Genomic DNA, 18,294 nt, shown 5'->3' on the forward strand with positions numbered 1-18,294 from the left:
CTATCCTATTGGACCTTCCCAGATTTACCTTTTTTTTTCTTTGTTGAGTTGGTTACTCTGCTAGAGTAGCCATCCGAGTGTCCTATGTTCCTGTCGGACGCTAGGGTTGATCCATGATCAGGAAAATGACAGATGGCATCCCAGAACGGACTAAGCAGGGGGTAGGACTTACCTTGAAAAGGTCACAAAGTGAGGGGATCTGGAGCAACTGGTCATTTATTTCTCCTTATCAAAGAGCCAGGGCCCCATCAAAGAAAAAGTTCTTTTCAATGAACCCATGTGGCAAATCTACTGAAGTTCTAAGTTAAATGCAGCCTTGCTAATGAGCAAGGGGCTAACGGGCAGAAGGGACAGGCCCAGCAGAGCCCAAATCTCCACCACTGGGTGCTGCTCCCAGAACGGGCTGAACAGATTTTCTACATGGATTTCCTGATCAAACGGTAGTTGGTGGGTAGCGGGGAAGGGGCGAGAGGAGAGACCTACCCTGGAAGGCAGAGCAGAGAGAGACGGAATTGCTAAGGAAAACTGATTAATAGAGAAAGAAAGACTCCTTTTTTTTGTTGTTTTGTTTTTGCTTTTTGTTTCTTTGTGTTTGTTTTTCTTTTTTTCTCGATTTCTAAATAAGCCTTCTCTTGGCAATTTCAACTCACTGCCACATTATTGGAATAAGTGAGCCAAGTCTCTGCTTTGCCAGGAAGAAAGAAAGGCAACCCCACGTGGAAACGTGTGGCGAACACACACATCCAGGCAGATCGAAATAAAATGGGCATGAACAGCTCTACGTTTGTTCAATGTGCCCTTGAACAAAGTCTCGATGTTTTTTTTGAGGCAAAATCAATGTAAAATGTCATAAGGAGCTCTGTGTGTACTGGCGGCATAACGCACACGCACGATGCCCCTTTATTTTTTTAAGGGGTTTAAAAACTCTTTTGTTTTCGCTTAAAAAAAATCCTTCAGAACTTCTTAGGAGAGGGTTTTACGTGGCTCAGATTATTTTACAAAACCTGCTCTTTACTGGCAGGCAAAACACATTTAGAACAGACAAAGAAGAAGCCATGCAAAGAGGAACTCTTTACCTGCATAGAACTCGGGGCTGTAGACCGCACCCACAACTGGATTCAATTTCCAGCCTTAAAATAAATACACAAAAACATTATTATCACATTTGGTTCAACAACTCATATCACTGCAAGTGAACCACAAATCAAATCGGTTGTTGTATTTTTTGAAAATTTTATATTTAGAGGCTATATAGTTTGGGAATGCATAAAAAAGATTTGAAACCTATACCGCGAAAATTCGACTTATGCTTCTGATTTCCTGCCAGCGGAAGTTAATAGGATGGCAACTACTGACCAGCTACAGGTGAACTTTTTGAAAATGCTGTGGTAATTAATTTTCTCCCACATCGATATTTTCTAGAACCACCATAATAATTTCAATTTTTTTGTCTTCCTCCATGGATCACCACTAGATAATCCATCATATGTCCCTTCCTGATAAGTTCACAAAAATTTGAAAGCTCACATAAACAGAATTCTTTGTGGCAACATATTCTGATAATTGTCATTCCTAATTATGACCCAGAGAATTCTGAAGTGCTTTTCACATCCCAAAGAAAATGACATTTATCCGCTAGAGATTGAGTGAGGAATACATTTCAGTGCATTCAGGAACCATAAAAATTCTTAATCAATGCATGATATCTAAGGTAACTTTCAAACAACCTGTGTATAAGATTAACAGAACCCTGCAATTTTCCCAGTGTTCTGGATGGAACATTTTCTGCAAAATGAATCCTGTCCCCTTAGGAACTTTTACTCAAGAAAAGAGTGTACAAGAATATTTGCAAATGGAGAGGCTGTGCAATGTGCATACCCATTGGGCATCATTTAGGGAACAACCTCCAAAGAAGGGTCACATTTCAGGGTTTGGTGATTACTTCCTGCTCCTGCTGGTGAATTTTACGAAAACATTGAAAGACCAAGAAGGGCAGGCACGCTGCCTTTTGCAGAAGACCTTGTGTCTTTGGGCTAAATGTCAAACACCAGAGGTCCTTTAGTATAAAAAAGAAGGGAGAGATACGATATCCTTTCATCTGACCTAAGTGATGCACCTAAGAACAGCCAAGAGGTGGCCACAATCTACTGATCCCCTAAGGAAGACAGAGGCTCAATATCTCAATAGATGGGACCCTGGCGGAACCAGAGAACTTTCTAGAACTTTCCAAGAATTTTTTTGTTTCTAAGAACTTTCATCCAACTTGAATGAGCTTGCTAGTTTACAGCCCCCAGGATGGTCTTAGGATAGGATTTTTCAAAGTGCAATGCTTTCGTGCCTGGGAGGCTTATTAATGGAAACGTCTGGCCCAATTTTAGATCACCAGAAAGAGACATAAAAATTCCGAGATGTGTTGTCCCAACAGTTTCTGAAACTTCACACACTGACACCTCCCTCTGTTATATTAACCACATCTTGTCATATAGGAATTGCTATAATGATATAAAAATAAAAATGATCTGGCACATTTCAGGAAATGTGCTTTGTGGATGTGGAAAAGGACTTCAGTTTGACCAATTAAAATTGTACTATTTCCTAAAAAAAGAAAATACCCAATTTCTGTGATCTGTGGACTAATGTCCACCTTTCAAGTCCCTGGAATCAAGAAGAAAATAGAGCAAACTCTTTGAAACTAAAGGTTCAGGATTATCTGGACATATTTAATGTTCTTCCCTAGTCCTCCACAGAAATCTCGAGTTTGTGAACAAAGTATCCAAGGACCCATATTAAATGAATAATTAAGTTATGAGTTTACCACTTTTTCTTTATCCCTCGGATCCCCATCTTATACTCTGCTCACGTCCCTACCTTCTACCAGTGATGGAGACAGGGTCTTTTTGTCACTATTGAAATAATATTTTGTTGTTTATATACATCCTTGTTAGCTCCCTTAAATATTGCTTTCTGCACACAAGACTGGGATAAATCATTAGCTGAATGTGGACCCACTGATAAATTTTGATGGAACTCTCAAAGACTTCAAGTTATGCCAATGGTCTTTCAATTTTTCAGCAAAACAGATTTCTTAGAAACATCTAAGACTATCCTAAATCATGTTTCTCTCATTTGCCTTTATTCTCCTCATTTCCTTGAAGTCTTCTACCAAATCTATATCTATCTTCTATTGATCCATCTATCTGTCCATAGATCTATGATAGATGGATAGATCTATCTATCATCATTTTTCTCTAGCCTCTTTTTCATCTATTCATCTACCTACCTATCTATCAATTGATTGCTTGATCATCTCTTGACAAAGTTTACCTGGTGTTATTTAGACCTCCAGTGTCTTCCCAGAGAAGGCTACTTAATGCCCTTATCTATCTATTCACCAACTACTTCCCAGTTTACCATGTCTATTCACGGAAAGCTTTTATTCAATATGTAAAGAATATTCTACCTCATTAGGAGATATGTGACACCTCATGTCTGCCAGTACTGAGAGAGGTCAATGATAAGATCTCCTTCACAAGAAACCAACTTGGAACCTGTGAGCAGCAAAATGCAATGTCATGGGAACACCACTGTAGGTTTTGCCCTGCTCCTAACCAGTGCTGCTTCCAATGTATGGAAACCAGAGACGTTTCTGATCCACACCACAGGCAGGCATGAAAACCAACTTCTTTCCTCCCTCCTTCCCTGCAGCCTGCTTCTCACCAAATCTCCCCACTTCAGCAAAAGGCATCTCTCATCCGCTTGGCTCCTCAAAGCAAAATTCTTGATAAATAATTCCTTGATTCTCCCATTACCCTCATACTCTATAGAAAATCTGATTGGTTAGACATTGAAAGACATTTCCATGCATTTCAGCTTCCATTCCTCTCCATTGGTACCATCCCAGGCCAAGACACTTCTATTTCTCACCTGGTTGAGACCCAGCAACAGTGTCCTAAGATACTCCGTCTCTTCCCACTCTTGTTCTCCTTCCTCCCTTTACCCAATCTATTCCTAGTGGTCAAGCCCATTTTAAATGAGTGGATCAGATATGCCATTCTGCTGCTCAAAATTCAACAGCTTCCTTCTGAACTTGGAAGAACACAAACTCTATCCTTGACCCACAAGCCCACACAACCTAACCTCTGTCCATTTATTTCATAGTATGTTTCCCTTTTCTCCAAAATATGGTGACACTATGCTTTTAAATTTTTACAAAACCACCCAAGATCATTCGAGATCAATTCTGGATTATATCCACTGTTCCCTGTGCTTGAAGAACTCTCCCCAGCAACTGACAAAGTTGACTTGATATTATGGAGGTCTCCAGAGTCTTCCCAGGGTGGACTACTCAATGCCACTCCTTCCCCTTGAGCTATACCCTGATTCAGTTGCCCATTTTGTTTTCTGCATAACTGTTAACACTACTTGGGTTTATCTTTCTTCTTTCTTTCTTGTTCTTAACTGTTTTTATAACCATTCCCCTTCATTAAAATTAATGGTAAAGTGAACAAGAGTGCTGTCCAATGTGAATTCCCAGCCCCTAAAACTGCATTTGGCAAATAGTCAGGGCTCCATAAATATTTACTTAGTTTTGCTCTAAAGGAACAGAAGGAACAGAGAGCTTTTTCTAATGGGCTCATTCTGTTTTGGCTAGGATTCTGTCTCCTTCCAACCTCCAGTGACCTGCTTCCTGATATACATCTAATAAAGAAGGACTCTGTTAGGGGTGACTGTCTTCGAGGCAGAGGAAGTAAGGATCCAGACCCTCAGAATCACCCCTGCTCAGACTTAACAGAGCTCATGCAGGCTTATGTAAATGTATGTAAATCACATGCAGATAGCCTCCCAGTCCCCGTGACTCCTTCCAGTACCTGGAAGAGACCCTTAGGATAACCCTGCTGAAGACAGGAGCCTGCAGTGTCAGGAAGATGGACAAAATGATCCCCGTTTTAAGCTCTCAGGCAGCCTGTGTACATCCTCAGGCCTTGCAAATTCAGAGATTTCGATCAAGGACATTAAATCGAACAATGAGGCTTACAACAAAAGAGAACAGCTGATAAAGCCAACTGTTCCCAGCCTCTCAGGGCTGCCCATACAACGAGGCCATGGAGCAGAGACCAGACATGGGAGCTCTGCAGAGAGACCCCCTCTATGGCTGGGTCTCAAGGGGCTGCATTCAAATCAGCACTCCCCTCCTCAAATTTAGCTTCTCAAAGGTCATCTGCCAGCTTGCTGTAGAAAAACGCTGCCTAAGCTCGCCAGTGTTAACTATGGCTGTATTAGATTTTAAAAGTCAAGTCTGAATATGCACACAAAAAATCTGCACATGTCTTCTCTAGGGCTTTGTTGGGTTGGATAGCACAGAAACATATTCAAGAAAGTGCCCTTAAATGCACCACAGGGGTTTCTGGAACTGCATACCAATGCTTTCTAAAGACATCTACTGAAGATGCCAGGCAACACCCAAAATGAAAAGTAAGTTGCACACTGCTTTTGGTTCACCCACTTTTTTTTTTTTCTTTTGCAATATATATTCATGGTCAACATTGAGATTTCATTATGATACAGGATTTCTGGTTTTCTTGCAAGTTCTGTAGAAATAGCCCACTTTAGAGTACGAATCCCACACAGACCAATTTGCTAGAAGTGACCAGGGATCACACCACTTAGCCCCCAGTTAGCCGCAGACACCCAATGCTCCCTATTTGGCTTAGAGGCCAAATGCCAGCAATCTTTGATTATTATCCTGTCCTGCTTTTCCTTCTAATAGAGAAATATTTTGCTTTTTCTCGTATGGAAATGGAAGATAGTTCAAAAAGAACGTGAGTTTTTCAAACCCTCTCTGTTTGTGTATCTACTTTACCTGCCTAGTCTCTGCTGGCATCTGAATATTTGATCCTGAAATTAGTATGTCTATCAGGACATTCAATTTACAATCTCTAGCAAAAATGAAACACAATGACTACTTATTATTGAGATTACTGTGTAATTAAACTTTTAGGGCATTCCGTAGGCCTGGTCCTAGGTTGAGTACTTAACTCTGTAATAAACACAAATAGCCCAGAGAGTAGGTCCCATTGTAGCTCAGTGTCCACTTAAGACCACTGATGTGTGGAGGGTTTCCACAACTTGCCTGTAGTTCAGACGCCAGTGAAAGGCAGAGCTGATACAAGGTCTACTTCTCTCTCAGTAGTCTTGGATTTTTTTTGGGGGGGGGGTGTCCAATTTTTATCCTTCCTAAGCTGTCTGAGAAAAAAAAAAACCAAAAACCAAAAAACCAAAAAACCACATCCAACATCCACAGAATCCCAGAGAATCTGGTTCGCACCTTGTTTTACAGGGCAAACATCTGATCTGCAGAGAGTACAACGAGCCCCAGCTCTGGTCTGAGGGCTGCTGTCCTGGGGAGGAATCAGCAAGACAGAAGTAGCCCAGCTCCCTCTTCGGGAAGCTCTCTGATGGATAGTGTTTGCAGAACCCTGGATGTCATTCTACAGTCTTCTCTCATAGCCAAGCTCAAATGTCCTAGGAAATGTAACGCCTTGATGATGGTATAACAGAGCCCGCTGGAGTTTAGGATCTGGTCTTACTCATCACTGGAAATTGTGTGGCTGCTTAAGCTCTTGTCCAGCAGGTGACTGACGGAACGCACAAGTGTGACCCTGGCGCTGACAGTGATATTTCACCATGTGAAGACGACCTCAAATGTGATGGCTCTAGGAAGTTGTATTTGCTGAAGTGTAAGTTGTAACTTGAAGTGTAAGTTGTAACTTTTCTCATTTTGACCAGACCTGCTTTATCTTCTCTTCTCCACTCCCAGCTTTACTGAGGTATAACTGACAACTAAGATTTGTACGTATTTAAAGTGTACAACTTGTTGATTTGATATTACATATACAGTGCAAGATAGCAGCAAATCAAACTAACTTACATATTCATCATCTCACAGTCACTTTCTTTCCCTCCCTCCTTCCTTCCCTCCCTGCCCCTTTCCTTCCTTCCTTCCTGCCTGCCTTCCTTCCTAACATTTTATTTATTTGACAGAGAGAGGCACAGCAAGAGAGGGAACACAAGCAGGGGGAGTGGGAGAGGGAGAAGCAGACTCCCCACTGAGCAGGGAGCCCAATGCAGGGCTCAATCCCAGGACCCTGGGATCATGACCAGAGACAAAGGCAGGCGCCCAGTGACTGAGCCACCCAGGTGCCTCTTTCTTTCTTCCTTCCTTCCTCCTTTCCTTCCCTTCCCTTCCCTTCTCTTCCTTCCATTTCCTTCTCTTCTATCCTTCCTTCCTTTCTTTGATTCTTTTTGTGGTGACAATATCCCTTTTAACATAGTCACTCATAGTCCTTGTTAAGGATCGGAGAGGGCCCCATTATCTTCTGTTGTGTCGCAACTGATGGGAAGGGTTACTCCTAGTGATACCACTCACAAATTACGGATTGGAAAGCTTTGAGAACTGCTTTTCTTTGACTACCAAAAGTCTCCACAATATCTCCTATAGAATCTAGCTGCTTTATGTTATTGGGATTGGTATTTGTTTCTTAAGTCGGTTCAGCTGTGACTGTCCCATACTCAGTCCACATGACAGGATAAGCTCGAGTGCTCCCTTTCAGGTACTGGGATGAGAAACCCACGTGACTTATTCTCGGAAACTCGGGATGCATGGCTACCTGGGATGGGTTGTGGGGTGCTTATGCCTCGAAAACAGGCATTTGGGGCTGAACATCTAGTAATCCTTTTGTTATTGTGGTCCGTTGCCATTTGTGTGCAGGTCGGTAAGACGACGGGGGAAGTGGCGCTCTTGCACTCACACAAGCACGGCCACAAGGTTTGGTACTCCAGAATAAAAGGGAAAGACTTTACTAATGACTTCATCTCCTCCAGCCTCAGGTTTTGCCTCTTTAAAAGAGGGATAAGTAGGTCCTCTTTGTAGGACTTCACGTGGGTCCGGAACATTTAAAATGCTTATCATGATGCCGCATGGTCATTGTTCCGGGAATGCTGGCTATTAATGGATGGGCTTTGAACCGTGTCCCTAAATTCCACTGGGCTAGTGTTCAACCCTGGGTAGGATACTGATCAATAACTTTCTTTAAAATAAACATGCATCCACATGGCTTAGGGAATAATATTTGCCTTCCCTTGCTTCGTTGTCTCACATCACGACACCTGAGCACCTACGCACATGCACGCTAGAATTCCCTTGCACACACGCGCACACGCACAGGGATCCCACTTCATCATTACAGGAAATCCAAGCAGTGGGGCTGATGTCATCATGTATTAACTCTGGCAAGTTGCAGAGCTATCATTTTTACCCAAGTAGAAAGGCTTCGTGATGCATAAATCAGAAATTTGTTTCATTTCAGCACTGGGCAATCAGTCTGTTGTGGAAACTTTCTATACCATTTAAGGCCATGTCTCGGGTGGTTGGAGCTGGAAAAATGGGTCAGCAGAATAAACAATTCTTCTGATCTTTCATGCTGGAGCCCTGTTATGTTGAGGGTCTATCTCTGTTTAATGGTGCCCCTTTTACAAATAAGAACAGACTGACTTATTAGCCAAATTGGTAGTCAATGCACAAGGGAAAAGAAAAAGAAAAACAAAACTACTACATGCTAACGCTACTGTTTCTATAACAACACAAAATTCAAATGTCAGTCAGTATGGAAAGAAGGTAGAACTAAACCCATTAATCGGGACGCCTGCATGCCTCAGTGGGTTAAGACTCTACCTTTAGCTCAGGTCATGATTGGGATTGAATCCCACATTGGGCTCCTTGCTCAGCAGGGAGTCTGCTTCTCCCTCCACCTGTCACTCCCCCTGCTTGTGAACACTCTCTTGCTCATACTCTCTCTCAAATAAATAAATAAAATCTTAAAAAAAAAAAAAAGAAGAAAACCATATATCCATTTCAGAGAATGATATGTAATTGCTAAAAAGAATGAGTTTGGTCTCTATGCATTAAAACTGAAGGAACTCCATATTGATATCTAAAAGCCAATTAAAAATGATGTGCACGCCATAATATCATTTATAGAAAAAGTGTGTACATGACACCATGTATATTACAAATATATACTTATTACATATATATGCATAAAAATGCAAAGTCAAAAAACAGATAATAATCTATAATGGGGTGTCCTCTGGGGAGTTAGGACACCCAGCTGGCAGTGGCATTATTCAAAATATATTTAACCTTTTCATTAATGTTTATTTCTCTTTTTTTTTGAATGAATCTATATTTCCATGTTTCACATGTAACTAAAATATTAAAAATGGAAAGTTTCATACATTTTCCTCTACCACAGTAATAAAATTATATAATTTTTGAAAATCTACAAAACAGAGGAAAAATGTCTTCCAGTCTTACAGTTCAACTCAACCATTAGCATTTCGTTGCAATGCCTTCCATAATTTGGTTGAAATCATGCTATACTTTTCCATTTAAAAATTTTTCATTCATCAGGGGGCTCTGTAGAGTCCTCATCTGGCTCATTTTGTCGGGTATAGTATCCCATTTAGTGTATATATTTTGATTTACTGCATTAAATTCTTCCCAGCTTTTTGGTACCATTAAGTATTGCTGGCCCCCCACACCTTAGGTCTCTTCTGAGAGATGCGTTCTGAGACGGATTAAAGAATCAAAATGGTAGAACACTCTCAACTCTTGTTATGTATGAGGATTCTGATCATGAGGGGTTTTGAGAGGGCTTCTTGGTTAGGAAGGACAGAGATGCGTTGTCCTGAAGGGGTCTGCAGTACGTGACAACATCCTCACCCAGCTCAAAACAGCATTGGGGAACCGGAAGAAAAGCAAAGACGGCACCCACCCGATGGTGGTCCCCAGGAGACACCCTCCAAGCCACTTTGACACTCTCACAGCTCCAGAGAAGACCCAAGGCCAGAACCAAACTCTCACGCCCCTCTTCCAGAAATGACTAGTGATCAACAAGGAGGTTGTGGTGGTGGAAAAAAAAGGAAACAAGCAAAACTTCCATCCTCCCTCAACTTACTATAATAACAGCAAAGTAACTGACCCAGGTGATCCTTGAATGACTGTATTTCAACCCAAATGGGGGTTACTCCAGAGAGATTGGAAGGAGGACAGGCACACTTGACCTGAAAACTAAATTTGCCCCTGTTGTGAAAATTATCTTTTAAAAAAAATTATTATTGAAGTCTAGTTGGCATACAGTATTATATTAGTTTCAGGTGTACAACATGGTGATTTGACATACTCAGGGCTCACCAATAGATAGTTTTCAGTAGTCACTGAAAATCGTACTGATTCACATGGTTCACTGTAGCAGGTCAGCAGCAAGGACACGGCAGCCACACCGAGGCTAACAGGGCTTGTGGAAACATACTCCCTGCTTAAGTGATACTTAAGAGATACAGAGATAGGGATGAGTTCTTGTAAAGGACTTACCATTTGTATAAGGGTTGACAGTCTTTTTATTTGTCATTACACGTGCTGTGGCATTATTTACCTATGTACACAGAAAACTCAAATGAGCACAAATTCCAGGGCCAGCCCACAGTTCAATTAGTTGCATGCATTATGACTGTGATTACTTATTAAAAAAAAAAACAACTAAAATGCATTTTAATTTATAAAAGGCAGTAGGTGCATAACAAAATCATACATTTTTATAATTACATTTACTTCATAACCATTTTAACTTACAAATCATTTCAATAAAGCAATGTCATATCATTTAAAAGTTTAATAAGGAGACAGTAAAAGCAAATTAAAAGGAACTGCATAATTGAAGACTTAAAAGCATGCGTGTACTCCATGGTAACACAGAAACAATAAATATTTTTAAACACAAAATAAATTCATATGAAGGAACATGCAGTGGAGTAGAAGAGGGGAGAGACAAGGTACAAGGGAACATAAATGTCCAAAAAAAAAAAAAGGGACAAACAAGATTTAGCCGTGTGCAACACGTTGGGAGGGAAGGACCATCGGGAGAGCAACATCTAGCATTCAACACTTGAAACAAGAGCCTTCGACATCGCAAGAATTAACAAGATCATTCAAGCTTTAAAGTCACAGCTAACAAAAGGATAAAAGAGAGGGTGCATTGTTTAACACAATATGGAGTTAACGATCTGAGTAAGATGTGCACTGTCATGTCTCAATCCAGTCAGTGCCTCCCAGGCTCGCTTAGAACGTACACTCAATTACAGGCGTACCGGTACCCAAAAAAATAGAGCATCAAGAAAACGTAATACGACAAGTCAAAAAAATACCACGTGGTATATATATGTATAGAGATAACCAGCACTAGATACGTGAAGCGGCAGATGGACTTCACCACTTACCATTCACCGCCATCGCCAGCATGGGTTTGTATACAGTTACCATGGTTACTGAGAGTTTGGTGAGGGGCCTAAGCGTTATCGTCGAGGGGGGGAAACGAAAGGCAAAATATGCAACATCTTACTCCAAAGACTAAAGCATTTTTAACTGGTATTTTTTTTTTTTTTTAAGTTTTCACAAATATCACCCTGTGGCCATGTTGAGGGAGATCCAGTGGTAGAAAGAGTAGATGCTGAGTATCCAAATTTTAGCATTTATTTTTATGATTTTTCTTTTTCAGTGAAGAGAGGCCAGATATTTAACAGGAAATCCTGTTCGGTTATTTACTTTATTACGAAAAGAAGGCAAAGGTTCAAACTGGCTTCTTAAACGAAAAAAAAAAAATGAAAGATTCAGTGACAAAGACCTCTCATTTTTTTTTTTTTTTAAACAATAAACAGGTTTTCTTCTGAATGCTACTGCGTTTGCCATTTGAGTCAATTTGGACACCACTGTGGATCCCTCGTCAACCCTGCAGTGGAAAGAAAAAGAAAAGGAAAAAAAAAAAAAAAAGAAAAACAAAAAGAAAAAAAAGAAAAGAAACTGCTCTTTTTTTTGTTTTGTTTTGCATACTGTCTCCACTGTTTGGTACCTACTGCACCCGTTGCTCATAAGACACAGAAAATTAAGGAAAAAAAAATTTCCGAGTAACCTTTCTTTTGTCTCACTTTTGCCATTCACCTTTCATCAGTAATAAGAAGAACGTAATAAAGTAAAATTTAAAAAAAAAGTAAGGCCAGTTTTCCTTTTTATATATAAATATAAATAAATATATATATATATATATATATATATAAACAATGAGAAGGGAGTAGGGTCACATACAAGACACGATGATGCATCCGGAACAACGAATGAGCGTGAAGCAGACATTTATAAAGAAGATGTAAAGGAAAATATTTTGAACATGCACCTCGATTTTACGGCCCTCTACCACGGTGCCGTGTAATTTCTCCCTCGCCCTGTCCGCATCGGCACTATTTTCGAAAGTTACGAAACCAAATCCCTGCATGCAGGAGGGAGAAGGGGAAAACAACATGCACATTATTATTCCAGTCAACGACCACTGTGTAACGTTCTCTCGCTTTAATTTCTATTTCTTGTCCTGGCTTCAGTTCTGTAACATGCAAATTAGAGAAATTATAAGAATACAAAGATGTGCAATAAGTAAGCGACAAATGTGAACAAGATTTTTTTTTCTGTCACCAGTTAGCTGTAACCCCTGAAGAATTCAAAGAATGATACCAGAAATACCTTTCTAAATGTCACTACAGAAGAAAATAAGTCTAACGGAAAGAAAATGAGATCAAAATAAATTTACAGTGTCTTCACAGAGAAGAAAATGAAATAACGAGGAAAAAAAAGGGAACCACTTTCTTGACATGCAAATTAAGAATAAAATAAAATAAAACGTGTGCACAGAATTCAACAATGAATGCCAAAATCTTCTAACATTGCCTACAGAGTCATGCCGTGTGGTCTTAAGAACATCTCTTCTTCATGCAATTTTAGGGTTATTCAGATTTGTCAATTTTACAGCCTTAACTTCTCAAAAATAAAAATTAGAAGCCTAAAAAAAAAAAGGAAAGACCTTTTTCATAATAAATCTTAACCTCTTTGATCTAACAAACAAAATAATCACATGAAATGAATTGAAATAAACATCAATTGATTAATAATGCAAAGAGTTCAAGTTGCCCTTTTTTATATCAATACTCCCCCCGCCCCTCAAAAACATATACGCTTCTGAACTTGTCAACTTCCCAGGCTAACTTCATTAACTGAAAAGGGAAACGTATGCATGTATCGTAACGTTCTATGACATTATCTTGATGTTCACTTGTCAAGTCAACAGTTAGAAAATAAAGGAGCTCAGTTAAGAGACTTATTCGCAGTAACACTCTGGGCGCTACCTCTCTTACTGATAGATAATAGACCCTTTCCTTCGCCACTGGCATACTTTGTTTCAATATTTCAGCCTCAAAAAAAACAACCCCACTAAACGTCACATTGTCAAAATCCACCTTTTTTTCTTCACTGACACTGTTCCTAAGAAGAGTACAGAAAATATGACACATTATTTTTAAAACCCCTAAAAATATTTGTACATCTTGTTCAGAAATATACACCAACCTTTTGAAACCATTCCAGTGTAAATTTGCCCAGCTCGTTCTGGTGAAACAATGCAGTGTATCGGGACTCCTATTTGCAACGGGGTAAACTTCAGGAAAGGGGCATGTTGGTTTCTAGCTTAGTTGGGGCAGTCTGACATTCAGTCTCACTGATAAAAGAGACAGTAATTACAAATAACAAGTAGTCAAGCTACTAATGCTAACCCAACCCCTCGCTACGTTGCTGAAGGGATTTCCAAAGCTCGGGGTATTCAGAGAGGTGCTGGCCCAAGGTCTGCCTGAAGAGAGAACTTTCCAAAGTCAACGTGGGCTCATCTATAGGAGATCCCATCTGGGGATGGATCCAAGCTAAATTAAATGATTATGCTACAGAATTCTATAGAGAAAAAATAAGCAGCTTTGCTTTGGAGGACTGGACTGAGAAGTCTTTGATAATATGACCCACTGTGAGGATCTGAGATAAGGATTGGTCTGGATGATTCGACCAGTATAAGACTCTATGCTCCATAAGAGAAGAACTTTGTCTCAGACATCGCTTGTGGTATGCCCATGTGAGGTGTCCAAGTAGCCCAACCGGTGAGTTGTGCAGTAACATCTCTTTAATGGACTGAAGACAGAATTTGAAGGGTTTGCTCCATGAATGGTGCTGCCTCTTGGTCAGAGGGTCCCAAACTTGGTTGCCCAGTGAAAGGAAGTGGGGGCATAGCATATGAACATTAGGATTCCTGGACGCTGCCATGGATCTACCCAATCAGAATCTCAGAGTGGAGCCCAGACCTCTGTCTGCTGAGAAGGCTACAGTGTGCCCCAGCAGCTGCGTTTCCATGGCCTCTCTTAGTACTAAGCACCATCAAAGGCAAGTTCTAGTTCATTGTATGAGGTAGACGATTTCATTGCCAATGTCCAATGAGCACCCTCTCCAGTGGAGTGAGTTTCGGAGGTGACCGTCTGTCTGACATGGTGATTTGGATCTTGGGCGTACAGTCACCGTCCCCTCAAAATCAAACTCTCTGGCATGCACAGAATCTCATACAACTAACAAATAAAGGAAATAAGGATGCTCGCTGCATCAGGGGCAATTCTCTCACGAGGAAAGCAAAGAAAATCCACAGTTTGAGCCTTATGGATGGAAGGCTTGGTGGCAAAACTGCCGTCCATGGGAACCAGTCATTAGCACCACAGCCCAGTGAAAGGGGACATTTAACTCCCCCACCCAATGTCATCCCCAAGAATCCCATCATCGTGATTCTTTTCTGACCCCAGGGAAAACCACACTGGCCTAAAATCTGCACTGTAGGCGTCAGGGAGACATGAAAGTGGAGACAGAAATAGGTTCTGAAATCCCATGTGAAGTTCATAAACCACAAAGCAAGTAGTTCACTACATCCCCAAATTCTTACCCTGTTCTGAAGTCAGATAATATATATGGATTCTTCTTATTCTTACTCTCATGTTCTGCTACACTTCTCTCTTTCTTTCTGTTTTGTTTGTATTTGTTTGTTTTTGAAGTCCTCAATATTTCTTATTTCCACCTGCTGAGATGACTAGTTGAGATTCTAGAAAGTTGAATTCAGAAGTGCTTGCTCCAGACGTAGGCTCCAAATATCAAAGGAACTGTCCTACCTCTTCCATTGGACAGTCACTCCCTCCCCCTCCACGAGGCAAGAAGGGTTATGGCCTCCTGGGACCAGAAGATCACCGGAATTCTCATCTGGAGCGTGACACCCGTTACTTGGCCATTTTCAGATATCCTCTCTGCAAAGTGCAGAAGCTGGGCCACTCTTTGAAACCGGTGCTGAGGTTCCTTCCTTTTTCCTGCCTCAAGGTCAGAATTCTATCTCCAGGAAAGCACAACTTGGAATTCTTACAAACTTTCTGAATATTTTTACGTCAGCCTTAAGAAGGGGAACGGAAGAAGCATATTCTGGACTTGGCCCAAGAGCTCAGGAGCTGGGTGCAATGCTGGATGTGGGACCCTGAATGTTCTAGAACACACAGGGTGCATAGAGCTCTGCCCAGGTGCCCTTTGCTGCAGGAGACGCACTGCGCCTGGAGCTCACCTCAGCAGAGGGGTGGAGAATGTTCACTCCCAGGTTCAATGCCCTTTCTTTCCAGAAGCCTTCTCACCCCTAACAGTCTTGGCCTGCCTGCTCACTCCCTTGCCATAGAGCACAGCCTGCACCCTGACCGTGGCTGGTCTTAGTGGTTCGTCTCCCCCACCACTCAGGAAAGTCTATGAGGACCGCTTCAGTCTCACTGACCATGGATTCACCCATCTTCTTGTCCCAAGGAGGGAACTCGTCCTCACAACTCATCTACTGAATCAAAGATCAGAATGTATATTTCCCGGGTATATTAAGAAGTAGCTCTCTCTGGTGGTATCCCCCATACACATGGTTTCAGAGTTCAACAACATGTTTTTAAATCTCCTAAAAGGAAAAAATGAGTGATAGGATCTCTTACCCCTAAATGCTATCAAATTCTCGTTTATGAAGTCGGTGGTGTCTTTTCAAAATGTGGTTCCCTGTATACTTGCTGTCCATGTGCCCAGGAGCTATTTATGGTCATGTTCTCAGGATAACATAGACACTACCTGTACCTGAATAGGGTTATGTGCAAACATGCACATGCACGCGCGCGCGCACACACACACACACACACACACACACCAAACACCCAGAACACACAGCCACACTCTGTGAGCACTGAGTGACCTGCCTCAGGGACCAGCTCCAAAGATAATGACCAGACGGTGAGCTCTGGCTCTGAAGGGCCCACCTGCTTCCTGGCTGCTTCTCCTGTGCCAAATGATGCTCACGAAGTCGTAACAGTGGTTCAGGTTTCTTAACCATTTAAATGGAAATGTCCCTTTAAATAAGGCCCTTTCCTGCCGAGGATAATGTCAAGTCTGAAAAATATCCCCGGGTGAGTGGCTGTCCCCATTTAGCAGTTCCCCAAAGGACTGTCTGGAGGACACTCTACTTACACCGCAACGGTCAGCCCCCAGCACCTGCCAGACAGCCTCTTTCTGAGGGAGCCTACCCACCAGGCTATTCTTGATGTCTCCTAATCAAAAGTAAAAAGCAGGTTCACAAAGTCAGTCACTGGATGCGGCAAACCTAAACGGTCTTCACCGCTAAAGCCCCCGAGACAGGCTAATCGTGGCAGTGACGGAAAAGGTATTAAAAATAGTTCCTCCACTGTACTTTCAAATTAGCAAACGATATTCTTCTAATGTCCCAAAACAGCTCTCGAAAGGAATTAAACAGCTTCTTCCAACTGGCAAAAGTTACAAAACAAAATATAGAATAAATATAAATTAAAAGAAAAAACAAAAACCACAGCAACCTTTAAAAGCATTAGCACCACAAACTCAGGATTACAAGAGAGTTGGTCAACATTCCGGGTCATCTTCTAGGATTTTGCCAAGAATGCATCAGGCCTCAGTGAAAAGGATTAGTTAGGCTAGGCACATTTTTTTTTCTTTTCTTTTTTAAGATTTTATTTTTAAGTCATCTCTACACCCAACGTGGGGCTCGAACTCACAACCCCGAGATCAAGAGTTGCATGCTCTACCAACTGAGCCAGCCAGGCGCCCCTGGGCATGTTTTTTCTTAATGCACTTGCCTTGCAAGGTATAGAAACAGCTTCTATAATGATTTTTAACTAAGGAGCAGAAAGAAAATGAACTTATGTTTCCCTCAGCCTAGAGGTCACACCACTGATATAAAAATAACTAAAGTATCTGAAATTTGGGGAGAAGACCCCTGCACTGGCAGAACCAGAGAGTATAATGAATTTTTTTTTTTTAATCCCATGCAGCATATCATGACATCATTATGGCCACGGAAAGGAGAATACTGGAATTTTCGTCCCTCACATCAAGCTGTATCATCCTATTTAGGATGGAAAGTGTACAGACTACCCAAGGAATAATACAAGGGTTTGTGTGCTTCATGGGAAGGAGGTGGTTGCTGTGCCCAGGAGGGGTAGCCCTTGTTCCCTTAGAGAAAACCGGTTCTTCTCATAAACCCTCTTGGATACTGACTTGTCCCAAATTGCCTACGTGAGGAAAGTTACGGGGCTAAATCCAGTATCTCTCTGTATCCGATAAGCAATCTGCCCCAATGCCCACTTGCACAGTCTGAGGATGCAAGGGAGCTTAGAATTCCTGCCAGCCTGGCGACTGGTACTCTGGAAACTGGGCAGAGTTATTGAAAGTGGTCACTTTCTGGCTGCTGAGGTCAATCTCGGAGTGCTCCGAGAGGACTCTCACCACTCAGTATCTGCTGCTAAGCCAAACGCACTGCCTTCCTCAAGGGAGATTCTGATGGAGCCCTGGAGTTTTCTGTGCATGCAGGTGGGATGAGGACACGTTCGCCACCACAAAACACCAGTGGGCAAAGGGGCATTTTGCATTTAGATGAAGCGTTGGCGTTTGTCTAAAAGAGGCAAACACAGTGTTTATAACTTTAATGACAGGCCTGGAAGGTTTGTTAAAACACAGATCTCTGGGCTCCCATTTTGAGTGTCTGATTCAGTAGGTCTGGGTTGGACCTTGAGAATTTGCATTTCTGGTACGTTCCTAGGTGCTGCTGCTGGGGGGACCACATTTTGATGACCTCTGATAGACGGGATGCTTTGAGAGAGCTGGGCCTTTTCTTCTCCAACATATCTCCATGCTGAAGGTGTTGGAACCTTTCCATATAACCCCTGATTTTTACTAACATGCTTAGGTCTGGAAAAACTGACTTAGAAATGGGTCTCCTACAGAAAAAACCGAAAGCCAAA

The 18,294-nt window shown here is 41.6% G+C and overlaps 1 protein-coding gene across 16 annotated transcripts in view; it reads right to left on the reverse strand.

Annotated features, from left to right (window-relative positions):
* RBFOX1 (RNA binding fox-1 homolog 1) overlaps nt 1-18,294 on the reverse strand; it is a 1,785,930-nt gene that overhangs the window by 100,049 nt on the left and 1,667,587 nt on the right. For all 16 annotated transcript variants that reach the window (XM_045993979.1, XM_045993969.1, XM_045993978.1 and 13 more), the window contains 3 exons: nt 12,285-12,377; nt 10,433-10,493; nt 1,077-1,130 (listed from right to left, as the gene is read on the reverse strand). In XM_045993979.1, coding sequence (XP_045849935.1) covers nt 1,077-1,130; nt 10,433-10,493; nt 12,285-12,377 — 208 coding nt within the window. The remainder of the gene's footprint in view (nt 1-1,076; nt 1,131-10,432; nt 10,494-12,284; nt 12,378-18,294) is intronic.

This window comes from Meles meles, chromosome 21 (assembly GCF_922984935.1).
Source record: "Meles meles chromosome 21, mMelMel3.1 paternal haplotype, whole genome shotgun sequence".
Classification (NCBI taxonomy): domain Eukaryota; kingdom Metazoa; phylum Chordata; class Mammalia; order Carnivora; family Mustelidae; genus Meles; species Meles meles.